This window comes from Neophocaena asiaeorientalis, unplaced genomic scaffold, assembly GCF_003031525.2.
Source record: "Neophocaena asiaeorientalis asiaeorientalis breed wild unplaced genomic scaffold, Neophocaena_asiaeorientalis_V1.1 scaffold256, whole genome shotgun sequence".
NCBI classification, from domain to species: Eukaryota; Metazoa; Chordata; class Mammalia; order Artiodactyla; family Phocoenidae; genus Neophocaena; species Neophocaena asiaeorientalis.
This window is the reverse complement of record NW_020185324.1, coordinates 5778764-5794045: the sequence shown is the minus strand read 5'-3', so window position 1 is coordinate 5794045 and position 15282 is coordinate 5778764. Positions and strand designations below refer to the sequence as shown.

Below are 15282 nucleotides of genomic sequence, written 5' to 3'. Positions count from 1 at the left end.
GATTATCCCCAGCCAAAAGTGATATTCTTCCCCCCATCTCTGAACTTTTGTGCATTATGTGTACCTCTTGTAAGCCATAGAGAACCATAAAAAACACAGAGACTTCTCACACCAGTAAAAATCTATGAGCACTGGTGAGTGAGGCCATTCCTGATGCCCCCAGCCCCTTCTCCCTCCCTGGAACAGCTGTGCTCTGTGTGGAAAGGAAGCATGATGTGAGGTGGGCATTTCTGGGGATTCTGTGGCCAGATAAATAAGGTGGGCTTCAGAATAGAGTGATCATAGAAGATCATTTCTATTACATGATTTTCCAAATATGTTCCAAGAAGCACGAGGTACCTTGGAAGTCTTTGCAGGGACCTATGGAAGGGTCTTTATATCCTCTACCCCAATTCTGCCACTGTTTTAATCTACTTTTGTAAGATAATAGAAAATATATATATTGGTCTCGGCCCCCAATTCCTGGCACAGAGTTCCTAAAACCTTTGTAATTTCCTAAGTGGTAAGAGCACTAAGAGCATCTTTTCTTCTAATATTTGGTCCTGGTTCCTGATACAGACCTCCTAAATCCCTTGGACTTTCCTGGGTGGTAGCAGTGTCTTTTGGTCTAGTGAGGTGACTCTTGGTGGGCTGCTGGATGGGTGCTGGTCACCAGAAAGACCAAGCCATAATTAGAAGTTTGGAATTTTCAGCGCCACCCCCTATTCTGCAGAGAGGGGAGAGGGGCTAAAAATGGAGTTAATGATTCATCATGCCATTAAAAATCCCCAAAGGAAGGGTTTTGAAGAGTTTCTGGATTGGTGAACATGTGGAGGGGCTGGGAGAGTGGCACATGGAGAGAGCATGGAAGCCGTGTGTGCCCCTTCCCAAGCACTTTGCCCTACACATTTCTTCCACCTGGATGTTCATCTGTATGCATGATCATATCCTTTTGTAATGAACTGGTAAACCTAAGTATACTATTTTCCTGAGCTCTGTGAATGGCTCTAGAAAATTAGTTGAACCCAAGGAGAAGGGCATGAGAATCTCAGATTTATAGCTGATTGGTCAGAAGTACAGGTGACAACCTGAATTCATGATTGGCATCTGAAGTAGGGTGGGAGCAGTCTTGTGGGACTGAGCCCTTAACCTGTGGGATCTCATGCTATCGCCAGGTAGATAGTGTTAGAATTGAGTTAAATTGTAGGACACTCACCTGGTGAGGCAGAGAATTGCTTGGTGTGGGGAAAACCTCCACACATCTGGTGTCAGATGTGTTTGAGTGTGATAGTAGTGTGAGAGTAAAGGAGGAACATAGGAAGATGACTCAAACTTTTCCTACTCAGTATATATAGGTTTTCTTTCTAATATCTCCTTTTTAAAGGCTTATAAAAAGAGATTGGGAACCACTGGAGTAGGAAGGGGGAAAGGAGACACATCCATGGTGCCATGATGGAATGCCAAGGTTGTGGTCAGTTCTCAGGTGGAAGTTCTTAGGGGGAAGACAAGAGACTCAAGTAAAAAAACAAAATAAAACAAAATGTAGAGATTGGATCAATTACTAGGGGATATATAGAAAGCTGGCCTCTTTTATTTTAATTTTAACCCAAACTATGGCAATGAGAACAGGGTTTTGAGTACCTCATCTCCAATACTTCATTGTAGGACTCTTGGATGACTCATGTGCTTAATTCATCCTTACAATTCTCACATGGCCTACCTGACACAGAGTCTTTCAAATAGCAGACACAGTACATGTTTTAGAGGGAATGAATGAATAAATAGTGTTATACTGGGGATCACAAGATCTTTTATTTATTTATTTTTTGTCATTATTTCATCAAGAAAGTCACTTAACATCCCTTAGCCCCAGTCTCACCATCTCTAAAGTGGAGAAGTCAGGCTACATGGTCTGGAAGCTCTAAGAAAGCATGGTTTGATGACTAGAATAACTCTTTTTTTTTTAAAGGAAGCATGATACATATCTATGGTATCAGAATCCACTCCTCAAGTTATACTGCTTGACAGCTTGGTTGCCTGCCTAATAGCAAGAAGCCATGGGCCTGAACAGCATCACAAGTGAGTAAAGTTAGCTGCAAGAAGAACTTCCACAAATGGAAAGGGCAAGAGCAAGTCCCAAGACTTCATCTCCCAAGGTGATGCTGAGTAAGAATGTGAGGGCCCAGGATGGCTCCTGGAAAGCCTGGAACCTAACACTGTCCCCACAGGGGTAGTTTTGGGGGTGAGGCAGAGTTGGGGTGACAGAGAATGCGTGTGGGAGAGTGACAGCCCCGAACTGGCTGGGCCTAAGCACTTCCCGGTGGGCTCTGTCTTCAGACGTCATGAAGCTGAGGTAAGAGTGGGGGTGGCCTTAGGTCTCTTAGTACAGGAAAAGTACATCGAGGTGGGAGGAGGTGCAAAGCCTGGAAGAGCCTCTAGGTCTGGGGTCAGCAAACGTCTTCTGTAAAGGGCCAGATTATAAAAAATTTAAACTTTATGGGCTATACGGTCTCTGTTGCAATTATTCAACTCTGCCATCAGAAGCAGAGGAAGGGGTGTGAAATTTGGGGGAGGGTGACAATATGAAAACAATGAGCATGGTTAAGTTTCAATAAAAATTCAATAAAAATTTTGTTTATAAAAACAAGAGGGTATTTGACCCCTGGCTGTAGTTTACCTACCTTTTTTTTGTTGATACAAAAAAAAGATAGGTAAACTAGGTAAAGAGGTAGGATAGTAGAGTGTTAACTGTGGTTGATTCTCATTAATAGGTGCCTACTAAAAGTACTACAGGTGTTCTAGAAATCATGATAAGTTATTCTCTTTTGAGCTGGAAAACTCAACTAAAACAAGATGTTTTATTAGTGAGCCAAATTTGGTCCATATCAGTCACCTTCTTTAAATTTATCACAGAATAAACTAAAAGAAGTACTGACAAATGGACAATAAAACAAACACCAAATACCCAATACTTTCATTAACAGTAATATCTCACTTCATTGCATTGACTAAGTAGACATAAAATATGTACACTTGGAAGCGGCCAGAAAATAATGCTGTGACCATATGCTTAAGAGTAGTACAGACTGTGTGTACAATGCAGAGGGAAAAAGAAAGATGGGTGAGTTGGGGGAGAGAGTCGTACAGATTAAGAAATGGAGTACAGTGTAGTGTATAGGCGTGGGCTCTGGACTGGGATACATGGGTCCATCTACTGGACCTTGTATTTACTAGCCATATGGCCTTGCACAAGTATCTCCTCATCTCTAAGATTGGAGATGGCGGGGGGAAGTATATACCTCTTAGGGCTACTGTGAGGATTAAATGTTAGTATCTCTAAAGTGTTTAGAACAGTGGTCTGGCATTATAACAATAAAAATGCTAATTATTATTCTATATTAAGACAGATCCTGCAAGAAGTTTGAATTTGGGTCAGCAAGAAGGAATGGGGAGGGCATTCCAGGCAGAAGATACAACATGAGCAAAGGCACAGAGGTAGGAATGAGCTTGGCATGGGAACAGGAGAGGGAGAAGGATGCCCTGAAAAGCCATGCAAAGGAGTTTAGATCTAGTCTAGAGACAGGAGACTGGCATGATGATGAAAACAGTGTAGGGGGAATCGGACCTCACAGAGTGTGCCGGCTCCACTCAAGGGGACTTTCCAAAGCTATCTGTACATTTTAAAATGTCTCACTGGGAGTTGGTAAGGAAACAAGATATTAGATAAGTCAAATCTATTTCATGTCATCTCTTCACTTTACTGAGAAGTAATTTCCAAAAACTGTAGTTTGATTTTATCAAGTAACATTTGACTACAAGTTTGTTTTTCTTTCCCCCTCTAGACCTACTCAGATATTCTTTATTTCAAAATATATAAAGTGGCAGAGTCTGATGCCACAGATGTTCTTTTGTTGCTGAAAGGTTGAGAGGCAGTGAGCTGAGAAAAAAAATCCTGCTGAAATATACAAAAAACCCTAAATAGTTAGTCTGCATGAAAATCTGGGGTGGCAGCTACATGGATGAGCAGGTATTAGACAGAGCCCTGGTCATTTGGACAACTCCAATGACCAGAAAATAGATGGCCACATACTTCTATTTTTAAAGGCTCTGAGAGGTCTGATAACTTGACTTATTCCAGCCAAAATGTTCCCCTCAACTCCTGATGCCATGATGGTTAATTTTATATGTCAATTTGCCTAGACTAATGTGCCCAGTTTGGTGAAATGTTAGTCTACATGTTGCTGTGAAGGTGTTTTGTAGATGTGATTAACATTTACCGTCAACTGACTTTTTTTTTTTAAGATTTTTTTAGGCTCAGCGGCCACGGCTCACGGGCCCAGCCACTCCGTGGCATGTGGGATCTTCCCAGACCAGGTCACGAACCCACGTCCCCTGCATCGGCAGGTGGACTCTCAACCACTGTGCCACCAGGGAACCCCTGATGTGGACCATTTTTAAGGTCTTTATTGAATTTGTTGCAGTATTGCTTCTGTTTTTATGTTTTGGTTTTTTTGGCACTGAGGCATGTGGGACCTTAGATCCCTGGGATCAAACCCACACCCCCTGCATTGGAAGACAAAGTCTTTAACCACTTGGACCGCCAGGGAAGTCCCTACTGTCCACTGACTTTAAATAAAGCAGATTACCTTCCATAATGTGGATGAGCCTCATTCAAACAGTTGAAGACCTTGAGAGCAACAACTGAGGTTTCTCAGAGAAGAAGGAATTCTGCCTCAATACTGTAATGTAGAAATCCTACCTGAGTCCCCAGCCTGCTGGCCTGACATATAGATCTGGGACTCAACATTGCACCTTCAGCTCTTACCTGAGTTCCCAGCCTGCCAGCCTGCCCTACAGATTTCATACTTTTTAGTCTCCTAGTGGTTCTGTGTTCTGTTTCTCTGGAGAAGCCTGAAGTACCCCTCCCCCCAACAACACATACCAAGTTTTCTTGGCTGTCCAAACACTGGGCCCCAGACCTAGCCTCTTCCTATTTCTCAAATCAGTATCTCCATGTCTGGCTCCCTCTTCTTCCCAGGGGGTATTATCCAAAGCATTAAATCCATTCTAAATAAAGAGTTAATAACTGATGAACAACTTTTTAGGGAGGAAATTAAAAAGCATCTACTGAAAATCTAACACATTGGTATTTGTCTTGACAAAACCATAAAACATTATGCTAAGTAAAAATGAGTAATTTGTTCCTTTAATACTTCATCACTAGTGATCATCAGTCAAGTTCTACATTTTATGCAGCTCTAAACATGATTACAAAGACTTGGATCAATCTGAAAATAACTCTGAATGCAACTGAAACATGTAGAACACAAAATAATGTCATGTATGTATGTACATGACAAAGATGAATGGAAATACAGATAAACGCATAATTGTTTTTTTTTTAATATATTGTCAAGGACCATCACTTTTCCCACCCCACACCCAAGGCAGACATTATTCATTCATCAATCACCACACTTTCCATCTAGAAATAGTCTCCCAAACCATCCTTATCTCTGCTCTAGGCATTCCCTGCACCTGACATGAGGGCTGTTTGCCCTTCTGGATTTGGTCCAACTTTCTCAATTTACAGATGACAAAACTGAAGCACAGAGAGGGGGCAGATCTTACCTGAGGTTGTGTAGCTAGCTCACAGAAAAACTTAAATCTAAATGTCTTGAATTTTAATTGTGACCTCTTTTTTTATAAAAATAAATATTTCAGGCATAAAATAAAGTATAGAGAATAATGTAACGAACATCTGTATAACCACTAGCCAGTTTGAGGTTAAATTTGATGTTTATCACTGCCATACTATTTTTGTACTTTTATATCACATGACTGTTTCCCATAAACACTACTTAGGGGTTGTTTGCATGTGTTTTTTTGTTTTGTTTTGTTTTGTTTTGTTTTTTTGCGGTACGCGGGCCTCTCACTGCTGTGGCCTCTCCCGTTGCGGAGCACAGGCTCCGGACGCGCAGGCTCAGTGGCCATGGCTCACGGGCCCAGCCGCTCCACAGCATGCGGGATCTTCCTGGACCGGGGCACGAACCCGTGTCGCCTGCATCGGCAGGCGGACTCTCAACCACTGCGCCACCAGGGAAGCCCTATTTGCATGTTTTTAAACTCTCTGTCATTGGTAATATGCTATCTGTATCTGTCTTTCCTCTCCAAATTATATTGTTCAGATTTATTCATCTCAAAAATACATCTAGTTTTGGTGCTTTCATTTTAATTACTGTCTAGTCTTCCTATTCATCTTTTCTCCTATTGATTCATATTTGATTATTTCTAATTTGTTGCTATTATAAGTAATAGTACCGTGTACATTCTTATGTGTGTCTTCTATGATGTATATCTAAGTGGTCCTGACTTATTTACACTGTACCACATATTCTCAGGTAAGTGCCAAGGAGGGGTGAGGGAGAAAGAGGAGAAGCATCACTCTCTCACCTCCCTGACTCTCCCTTCCTCCAGGTTAAAAGGTAGAGACTGTGACTATATATAATTGTGGAGGGGCGGGGGGCCGGGCAGGGGGAGGAGGGAATTAGTCCCATTTCTTTAACTTGATTTTTGATCAAGATAGTTACTCTATTTTGAATTTCAGACACCATTAAAAGAGGGTTTGAAATTTTTCTGTTTATAAGGAGCTGTACTGGTTAAAAATGACTGTGATACACTGTTAATCCAAAGGAGTCACTTTATAACAGTGCAACATGCAGACCATGTGGCAGGCCATAGGATAGACATTTAGGTTGGCAGCAAGCCTTTGAGTGTTCAGTTCTCCAAATAGGTGTTTCTGCCTTCATTACTCAGAACCTAGGCTCTTTCCTGACAATATTTTCTCTCTAGGAAAGAGCTTGAAAACTGGTCATTGACAGGCTCAATTAGCCTACGGGCACATTTTATTTAGTTTGTTTGGTATTTGAAATACTTTCAGCCAGCATTTAGTAATTAGGTTGTTTTTATATAAAAATATGGATTTCCATCTTCTCAGGCAATGTTAGTCTAGTGCTAAATTGACAGGGAATATACTCTCCAATTTGTTGAAATCCCTCCCCCACTCCCTATCAGGTTATACTAGACAGTGTTTACTCATTTCATCACCTGCCTGGCCCTAGTAGGCACCTGAGTTTATTACCTCTGTGCTCAGGACTTCCACTGTGCTTTCTTCCTTATGCTGAGCCATTGAAGGAGTCGCTTATACACTCTGACCTCGTGAAATTCAGACAAATATTGGACCTCTCCCATGGAAACTCACATGTAGACCGAGCAGATCAATTTATAGGAATATAGGATTTTTGTTTCTCAAGAAATGAATGTTTCTATCAGGCCTGCCAGTGTTGATCTGAAAGTTTTCTGAGTCAAGAAAATCTTGTTGCTGATTCAGAAAAGCTCAGGGTAACAGTCCGGCCTAAGCTGCAATTCTTTCCTGGTGCTGTGCCCAGGGATGCGTATACAGTCACAGGATGTAGTTTCAAGAATCGCTTTCAGGGAAGTGGTGGAGACAGGGAGGGTGCAGGAGCCTCTTTTCATTTCATTCTTTTAAGTTTTATTTTGTGCTTCTAAGCTGCCATGTCTGATGCATAAGCCAGACACAGACCCTGGTATCTGAAGGTTTTCTAGGGTTATTTTCACAATTGGTCCCTCTGGAATTTTGGGGATATATTCAACAGCATTTGAAAATGAACAGTTCTGAATATTCTGACTAGTCGATACATAGTTATTTAGAAATTCCTATGAATTGCCCATCATTATTTTGGTGACTCATAAACTTGTGTGTCACACCATGTGATCCCTAGATTGCAGGGAAAGGCAGCTTTCCCAAGAAAGCCAGAAATACCCATTTTACAATGAGACCCAGGCCTGTTGGTCCCCAACACACCACTACCCCAGGGTCTAAGCTTTTCATCCAATGAGCCTGAATGATTTCAGCAATCCTACTTCTCCTAACCTCCAGATCACATCCTCTCTCTTCCACAAAGTCCAGCTCCATGCCTGTCAACCTCATGACATACTTCTACATCCCCAGCAATGCCCCTGACACACAGCCCCCAACAGTGTACTTAACAACTGTTGCAAAAACATCAGCTGTTGATTGTGCCACAGTTGAATATCTTCTCCTTACTGTTAAATTTAACCATGCATCTAATTTTGTGAGCCCAGATGTCCTGTGCCTTATTTTCTAGGGGTGCTTAGGAATACAGACAGACAAAAGGCTACAGAGTTGTTCTGTGGCTATACAAGACACCATCTTGTTCTCCAAGAGAGGTATGGAACAACACAGGGTTGCAAGAAAAATGGGCTAAAAATGCCACTTAACAGGAAGATTCTGCACGAGCCTAAACTATCCAGTTGCCCTTGGTGCATTAATAGAGGTTATTTCTTAATTCACGCTGGGAGAGGAAAGGGGGTGAAAAAGAAAAGAAAAATCATGATTACTTACAGCTCTGTCCACTTCCCTCCTTACCGTGGTGACATATCTTTTTGTTGTGCCTGAAAAAGAAAAAAATCCAGGGATGGGTTAAGATTAATGAGGAAATAGTTCTGTTTATAGGCTAAACAATGGCAGAACAAAAAGTAACTTCAAATAAATCCACATATAGAAGTCCAAATGTCCACCATGGTTTGAGACCTCAGGCTGAAGACGACGAAAAACCATACTCTTAGGAGAAAATTGTGAAGAAAGAAGGCCCCCACTTACTTCCCATTCTGTTGTCTGCCTCTGGCCCCCAGGTACTCAGGGGCTGAGCGGCTGCTAATTTGGGTATTCAGCCCAGGAAATGTCTCCGAAATTATCTCTCCCTGTTCTGCTTTAGTCCTGAATACCACTTCCTTCCAGTCTTCCCTAAACAGAGCAGATGGTCTGATCAATTAATTTACTCTAAGGTATAAATGACATACTTGTTCAAAGTAATTCCTGGGGCAGAAGCACAAGTTCACATGATGGGACGCTGCTGACCACTGTTTCCCTGGTTTCATCTCTTTCTCAACCACTGATTTCACGTGTTCCCTCCCACTCTGATTTTCTTCCAGGGCTTGATGCCCATGTCCTACAGTTGCCTGGACTCCTGAACTCAATCCATCCCTAATTCTGCTTTTGTTCTGTACATCAGATTCTTTGTAACTCCCTCATAACCATCCTGACCTTGGCCTGGACTTAGAGGGCTTCTATCCCACACGGCAATCTCCTCCAAGAGTGTTTGTATTTGAAAGGAGCCCAATGGTTAGCCTATAGAAATTGCCCTTGAATGTTGGAGATTGAGTGAAGGTCTCTAATGCCTGAGGTCAGTGCTGCCATTCTCTGTGGTTCTCATGCAAGCATTAGCCAGCATGTTTGGCCTTTGGTTTAAATCCCTGCAAAGTCCTGGCTCAGTCTTTTAGGGCAGTGCCACTCAAAATGTGGTCCATGGGCTGGTACCAGTGGGTGAACCGATTGTTAACAGTCTATGATGAGATAGATATAAAAATCAAGTATAAACATTTAGAAACTTTTATAGAAATTCTTTTAATATGTTTTGTTTTTTAATGATCATATTTATTGAAATATATTATATTTATTGAAATATCATATTATATTTATTGAATCCAGTAGAAATTGGAAATACTGCTCTATCCCATAGAGTAGCTACTAGCCACATGTGGCTATTGAACACCTACAATATGTGAGCACTTAAAATATGACCAGGGACTTGAATTTTTATTTAATTTAAATAACGACATACGGCTACATTGTACAGAGCAGGTTGGCATACATATCTGCACATGGGAGGTTAAATGTCTAAAATTTTGTTTAATGTCTATATATGCCAGGTAATGTTTTAGACACTGGACATATACTGATGAATAAGAGAAACACAGTCCCTGAACTCAGGAAATTTAAAGATTAGCAGATGAAGCAGAACTTGACATTGCTTTTGTAATAGAAGGCCAACTTCTTTTCTGGAACACAGCAAGTCACCCTGCAGCCGTAAACTATTGAATAGTTCCTCTTAAGTGGAGATGGTAAACAGAACCCTGTATGGACTGTCAACAGCCTCCCTATACACCTTGGTGTGCAGAGCTGTTTGCTGAGACATAGGTGGGTAAATCTATTTAGGAGCCAAAAAGCCTTCTGGGTGGACCTGTTTATTTTACTCTGATAGATTTAGAAGTTTGGGACAGCAATGTCGCCAAGAGGAACTCAAGATAAGGCAGTTAGGACTGATGTCCCAGGCTCAATACAAAGGCTGAGCGCAGAAGAGGCTGGCTGGGCACAGCTGCTGTTAAGGCAGGAAGCCCCTTCTGCCACACCAGCCCATGAGAATCTTGCTTTAGGAGCAATGGCAGAACATGTGAGGGGAGCCAGAAGAGTTGCCATCCTGCATCACTCTGGTCTGTGTGGGGATCTGGACTGGCAAGGGTACCTTTGTGTGGTGGACAGAGATACCCAGAGGGAACAGAGATGTTGCACGGCAGTAGAAACAGCTGCAGCTCAAAACCAGTGCCCTCTGGTGAACTGAACTAGCTCCCCAGTAGCCTTCCTGCCTGTTTTGAAGCAGCACTGACCCTGGGGGCTAAGCAAGCCTCCTGACAGTCTGTGGGAGGTGGGGAAGTACATACTGTAAGAGGGAGACACTTGACTTCTTGCTGAGGTAGGCAGGTGGGTACTTGAGGATTTGGAAAATTAAAAAAGATGTAATTCCATTTATAGACCAAGCTATTAAAACAGGCCTTAAGTATGTAATGTGTGCTGAGTGCATTGAAAGGAGAAGTAGGTGCTATGGAAATATCTAACAAGGGGATTTGAAGTAATGGGTGTCGTGAGGGAGTAGAGTCAGGGGTGGGAGTAGAATCAGGGAAGGCTTGATGAAGTGACAGCTTAGCTAAGATTCAAAGGATGACTCCAACTCAGGTGGACAAAGAAAAGAAAGTATTTTAGAAGGAGTGAATATTATATGAGAAAACTCAGAATTGCAAGAATGAGATACCTCTGTGGACCAGACAATTCTGTACGGCTAGAGCTTGGAAAACGAGGGTACAAAGCCGAGATGTGAGTCATAGGACCAGGGACTTGTGGGGACTTCACCCAGCGAGCAGTGAGAAGCCATGGAAGAGGTGTGAGCAGAGAAGACATGGTAGATTTGAGAATTTAAACGCCTGTTCTAGCTAAATTGAAAATTGACCACATTGGAGGCAGGAGTGGGTGCAGGGAGACAAGTAGGAGGGTTCTGCCCTAGTCCAGGTTGAACCACAGTCGTGGCAGTGAGGTTAGATCAATAAGCTGGAAAATGTTGTTCTCATATTGCTTCCTGCATCAGATGGAAAAAACACCTCAAAGAAGTTGAGTGATTCGTACAAGATCATAGAACCAATATGTGGGAGCACCAGGTCCAGACCTAGCTTCTGTCACTGGTTTAAAGCTCTATCCAGAGTACCAGAACTTCTCAAGCTTCTTCTGTGACATGAGTTTGTCTACATGGCAAATGCATTTCCACACGTGTATCTGTTTACTCCCTTGCAAGAAAGCAGATCCCAAAGCACAAGAGTTAGAGAGGGGGGTTATTACATAGGCAACAGTGATTTCACTCTGGTTCATTAAAAACAGAAAAGGAATCATTTGAAAATGTATTCACTTACCTCTTATTAGTAACAAATCTCTCCCACTCCAGTTGGTGCCTGAGACTTGCACCCAGCTTGAAGCTACTGATAGCTTCACTTACTCTTGAGATTGGGATGGGGGATGAGGGGAGGATTTCTTTTTTCTGCTCTATCTTTAAGGAATGTTGCTCCATTTCATTTTCCCAAAGAGAGTAGGGGCAGAAGACTCTGCTGCTCATTTCTGAGGTGACTAATGGGCTCTCAGGTCCCAGGTCTGGAACCTTGGTTATAAAGTTGTTTCTGAGAGGTACGTATGAGGGAGGTAATGAAAGAATGCAGAAGGTAAGATTCTGATGAGCTGCATCTGTCATGACTCTCTGTGGTCATAGATTTGCAGAAGTGATTCTGTTTAGTCAAAGTTCTTTGGGGCAAGACCCTGTAATTCCTCCTTTATGGTGAATTGCCCTTCCCCTCTACTTCTAATCCCCCCTCTCTCTCTCTCCCCACCCCATTTTTCCTCCTTTCCTCCCTCCCTTCTTCCCTTCTTCCTTCCTCCCCAACCCCCCTCTTTTAACAATAGTTCTTGGATGCTGGATTCCATAGTAGAGGGTTTTGTGGTTAATACCCAAGCTAATGCACACATAGGTCAAAGGAAAAATTATGAGACTATTTCACGGCAGATGAGACTATAGAAGTTAGACTGTAGACGTAGGATAACAATCACCTAAAAGCCCCCCAATTCTCAAATAGTGACCATTCCAAATTCCTACTGAATTACTCCCAGATGCATTTTCCTTTTCTATAGGCCATGTTTAGATCTTGGGAGGCGCTCACTGGGTGCTGACAAAGGAATAGTTTTAGAAAGCATCAGATAGGCCTGCAGGTATTCTGGCATGGGCTCAAAGGCCACAGGCATGCTCTGTCCCAGCTGTCACAATAGAATAGGAATGGGTTGGTGAGCATGTGACAGGGTGAGGAGGGAGCTGCTGAAAGACCTCAGGGTACCACCGATCATGTGCTTTCCCTACTCCCAGATGGCCTCATTCTTTTTTCCTTTCCTAACCCAACCAGAAGATTCAGATTCTTGTGGGAAGGAGGAGGGCTCAGCCCAGCTCAGACCCAGAATGGAGAAAGGAGGAATGAGAACTAAAGGAATCCTCATAAAGGATCCTGGCATTCTCCCACGAGTAAACTCTGACCACATACTCAACTGTACTGCGAAAATAACACTGATCTCACGAGGCTAATGACATTTTCTTGGCTCAAAGATCACAGCAAACAATTTCGGCCACAGGAACAAAACATTCCTTTAAAAATATTCAGTGTAAAGATTCCAGCTCACTGAAGACTGGAGCCATTTTTTTCTGGGGAAAAAATCATCAGGAAAAGCCCAAAGCAATTCATAAGCCCTGCGTGGACTTAGTTTGAAGCTGGGCAGCTGTAGGCCAGTGAGGCCAAGCAGAGCCTCACACTGCAGATACCCAGTCCACTCGGTTACCATGAATGAAACTCACTTACCTTTTCCAGAATAAAACTTTTGGCAGAGCCGTTTTCTTAGGACTATCGTTGTGGCTATGAATATTAAAGCAATGATGAAGGAGAGGATGAAAATATGAAGCAGTGAAGATGGAGGGATCTCGGGGGATTCCAGATTACCTGGAGGAAAGAAAAGCACCAGAATCCCATTACATGTTAGCTTAGAGGTAAACCAACAAGTTGGCCAAATGACTGGGTTTTAACCAACATGGCCAACTTGCACTGAGCATTTACTCCATGCCAGGTACTGTCCTATGAATGCTGTATGTATATGAATGCTGTATATATATGAATGCTGTATGTATATGAATGTTGTATGTATTAGCTCTTTTTCACAACCACCCTATGAGGCAGGCTCTACTATGACCCTCATTTTACTGATGAAGGGAGTGAGGCACAGAGGCCTTTCCCAAAGTTATACAGTAAGTGACATAGCTGAGATATAATGCAGGCTGCCTGGTTCCAGATCCCATGCTTTTCATCATTCTGATACACCTATCATATTAAGTCTTCCTTCCTTCTTTCTTTTTTCTTTTTCTTTCTTTCCTTTCTTTCTTTCTTCCTTCCTTTCTTTCTCTTTCTTTCTTTCCTTCCTTCTTTCTTTCTCCCTTCCTCCCTTCTTTCCTTCCTTCCTTCCTTTTTTCTTCTTTCTTTCCCTTCTTTCTCTCTCTCTCTCCTTCTCTCCTCCTTCATCATCTCTCTTTTTCCAGTAGGATAGTCCCTCAGTCCAAATATGTCTCATCACTCCACTGTCAAGCACTCATGGTGCTTAGAATTTTTACCATCAGTTATTCAATCTCCAGGATTAACAGGATCCTTCTGAAAAAAAAGAATATCATACCTTAGCATGAATCACTACAACTAGCCCTTTTCCTTATCTCAGCTAATCAAGGTCTGACAGTGAGGAAAAGATGAATTAGTAGAGAGGTGGATGAGAAGAGTAATTTTGGTGCTTGGGGGAAAGCCTTGTAAAGGAGAGCTCTGGTTAGAATGAGGGCCCCAGACTGACAAAGGGCAGGCCTGGAGGGGCGTCCACTGTAGGGAGATGGACGGGTACCCAGGGTAAACTGTACCCTTTCCAAAAGGCTGAATTTTGCCTCATGGAGTAACTCATAAAGAATAAACATAACAGGGAATTCCCTGGAGGCCCAGTGGTTAGAAGTGTGCCCTCTCACTGCTGAGGGCCCGGTTCAATCCCTGGTTGGGGAGCTAAACTCCCACAAGCTGTGCGGCGTGGCCAAAAGAGAAAAAAGAACATAACAGCCCGGTCCAGGAAAAACCTGGCAAAACTGCTCATGAGGAAGGGCTCAGTCCTGCCAACTGCCCTCCCCCTCCCCTATCATAGTGCTGTCTGAGAATCACAGACAGTTTTAGCTGAGAAGGGATCAGATATCATTTAATGTGAGGCCTTCGTTTTACAGTTGAGGAAGTAAGGCTCTGAGATGCTAAATTATCTATACGGTCATCACTGCTAAGTAAGTGACGAAGCCAGGATTGCAAACCTAGATCTGTCTGATCCAAAGCTCAGGCCCCACAGATATTTGTCTCGATCCTAAGATTGTGGTGAACATTAAGAAAAAAAAAAGCATTAAGAAGTCTGGTTCATCTACACATTGGATAATCCATATATAAAAATTTTAACTGAGGTATAATTGTCACATAACATTATATTAGTTTCAGGTATACAACATAATGATTTGATATTTGTATATACTGTGACTGATCACCACAATGCGTCTAGTTAACCTCCCTTACCATACATAACCCATAGTAATTAATATCTTCTAGGAAATGCTGATTAAGCACTTGCTACATGTAGCACCATAGTCAAGGAGTTCTCACTGTCCCCACAACAGGAGAGGCCCCTACTTCAGTGCCTTTATGCAAACCCTTGTCCTGGGCAGGTTCCCTCATAGTCCCTTCCACACACAAACTCTACTTATTCCTGAAGACTTTCTAACATTGAACATCCAACAGGACATCAGTCTGCTTAGATTGTAAGTATCTGAAGTGCAAAGATTTTCTCTAAGTCATCTCTGAATCCCCTATAGAGCCAGGCGCCAGCTACGTGAAAGGTGTCAATAAGGATCTGTTGGGCTGAATTGACCATCTGTCTATCTAGTCTACCTTGCTCCATCTTCCTTGTCATTAGTTACCTTGTGGCAGACTGCTGCATATCCCTTAAAT

The 15282-nt window shown here is 42.5% G+C and overlaps 1 protein-coding gene across 10 annotated transcripts in view; it reads right to left on the bottom strand.

Annotated features, from left to right (window-relative positions):
• The window catches only part of PDCD1LG2 (programmed cell death 1 ligand 2), a 118285-nt gene that overhangs the window by 34759 nt on the left and 68244 nt on the right, over nt 1-15282 (bottom strand). For all 10 annotated transcript variants that reach the window (XR_003001703.1, XR_003001702.1, XR_003001704.1 and 7 more), the window contains 2 exons: nt 13078-13215; nt 8426-8475 (listed from right to left, as the gene is read on the bottom strand). Coding sequence is in view for 7 of the 10 variants with exons in the window: in XM_024734225.1 (XP_024589993.1) it covers nt 8426-8475; nt 13078-13215 (188 nt within the window). In the remaining 3 variants the exon portion in view is untranslated. The remainder of the gene's footprint in view (nt 1-8425; nt 8476-13077; nt 13216-15282) is intronic.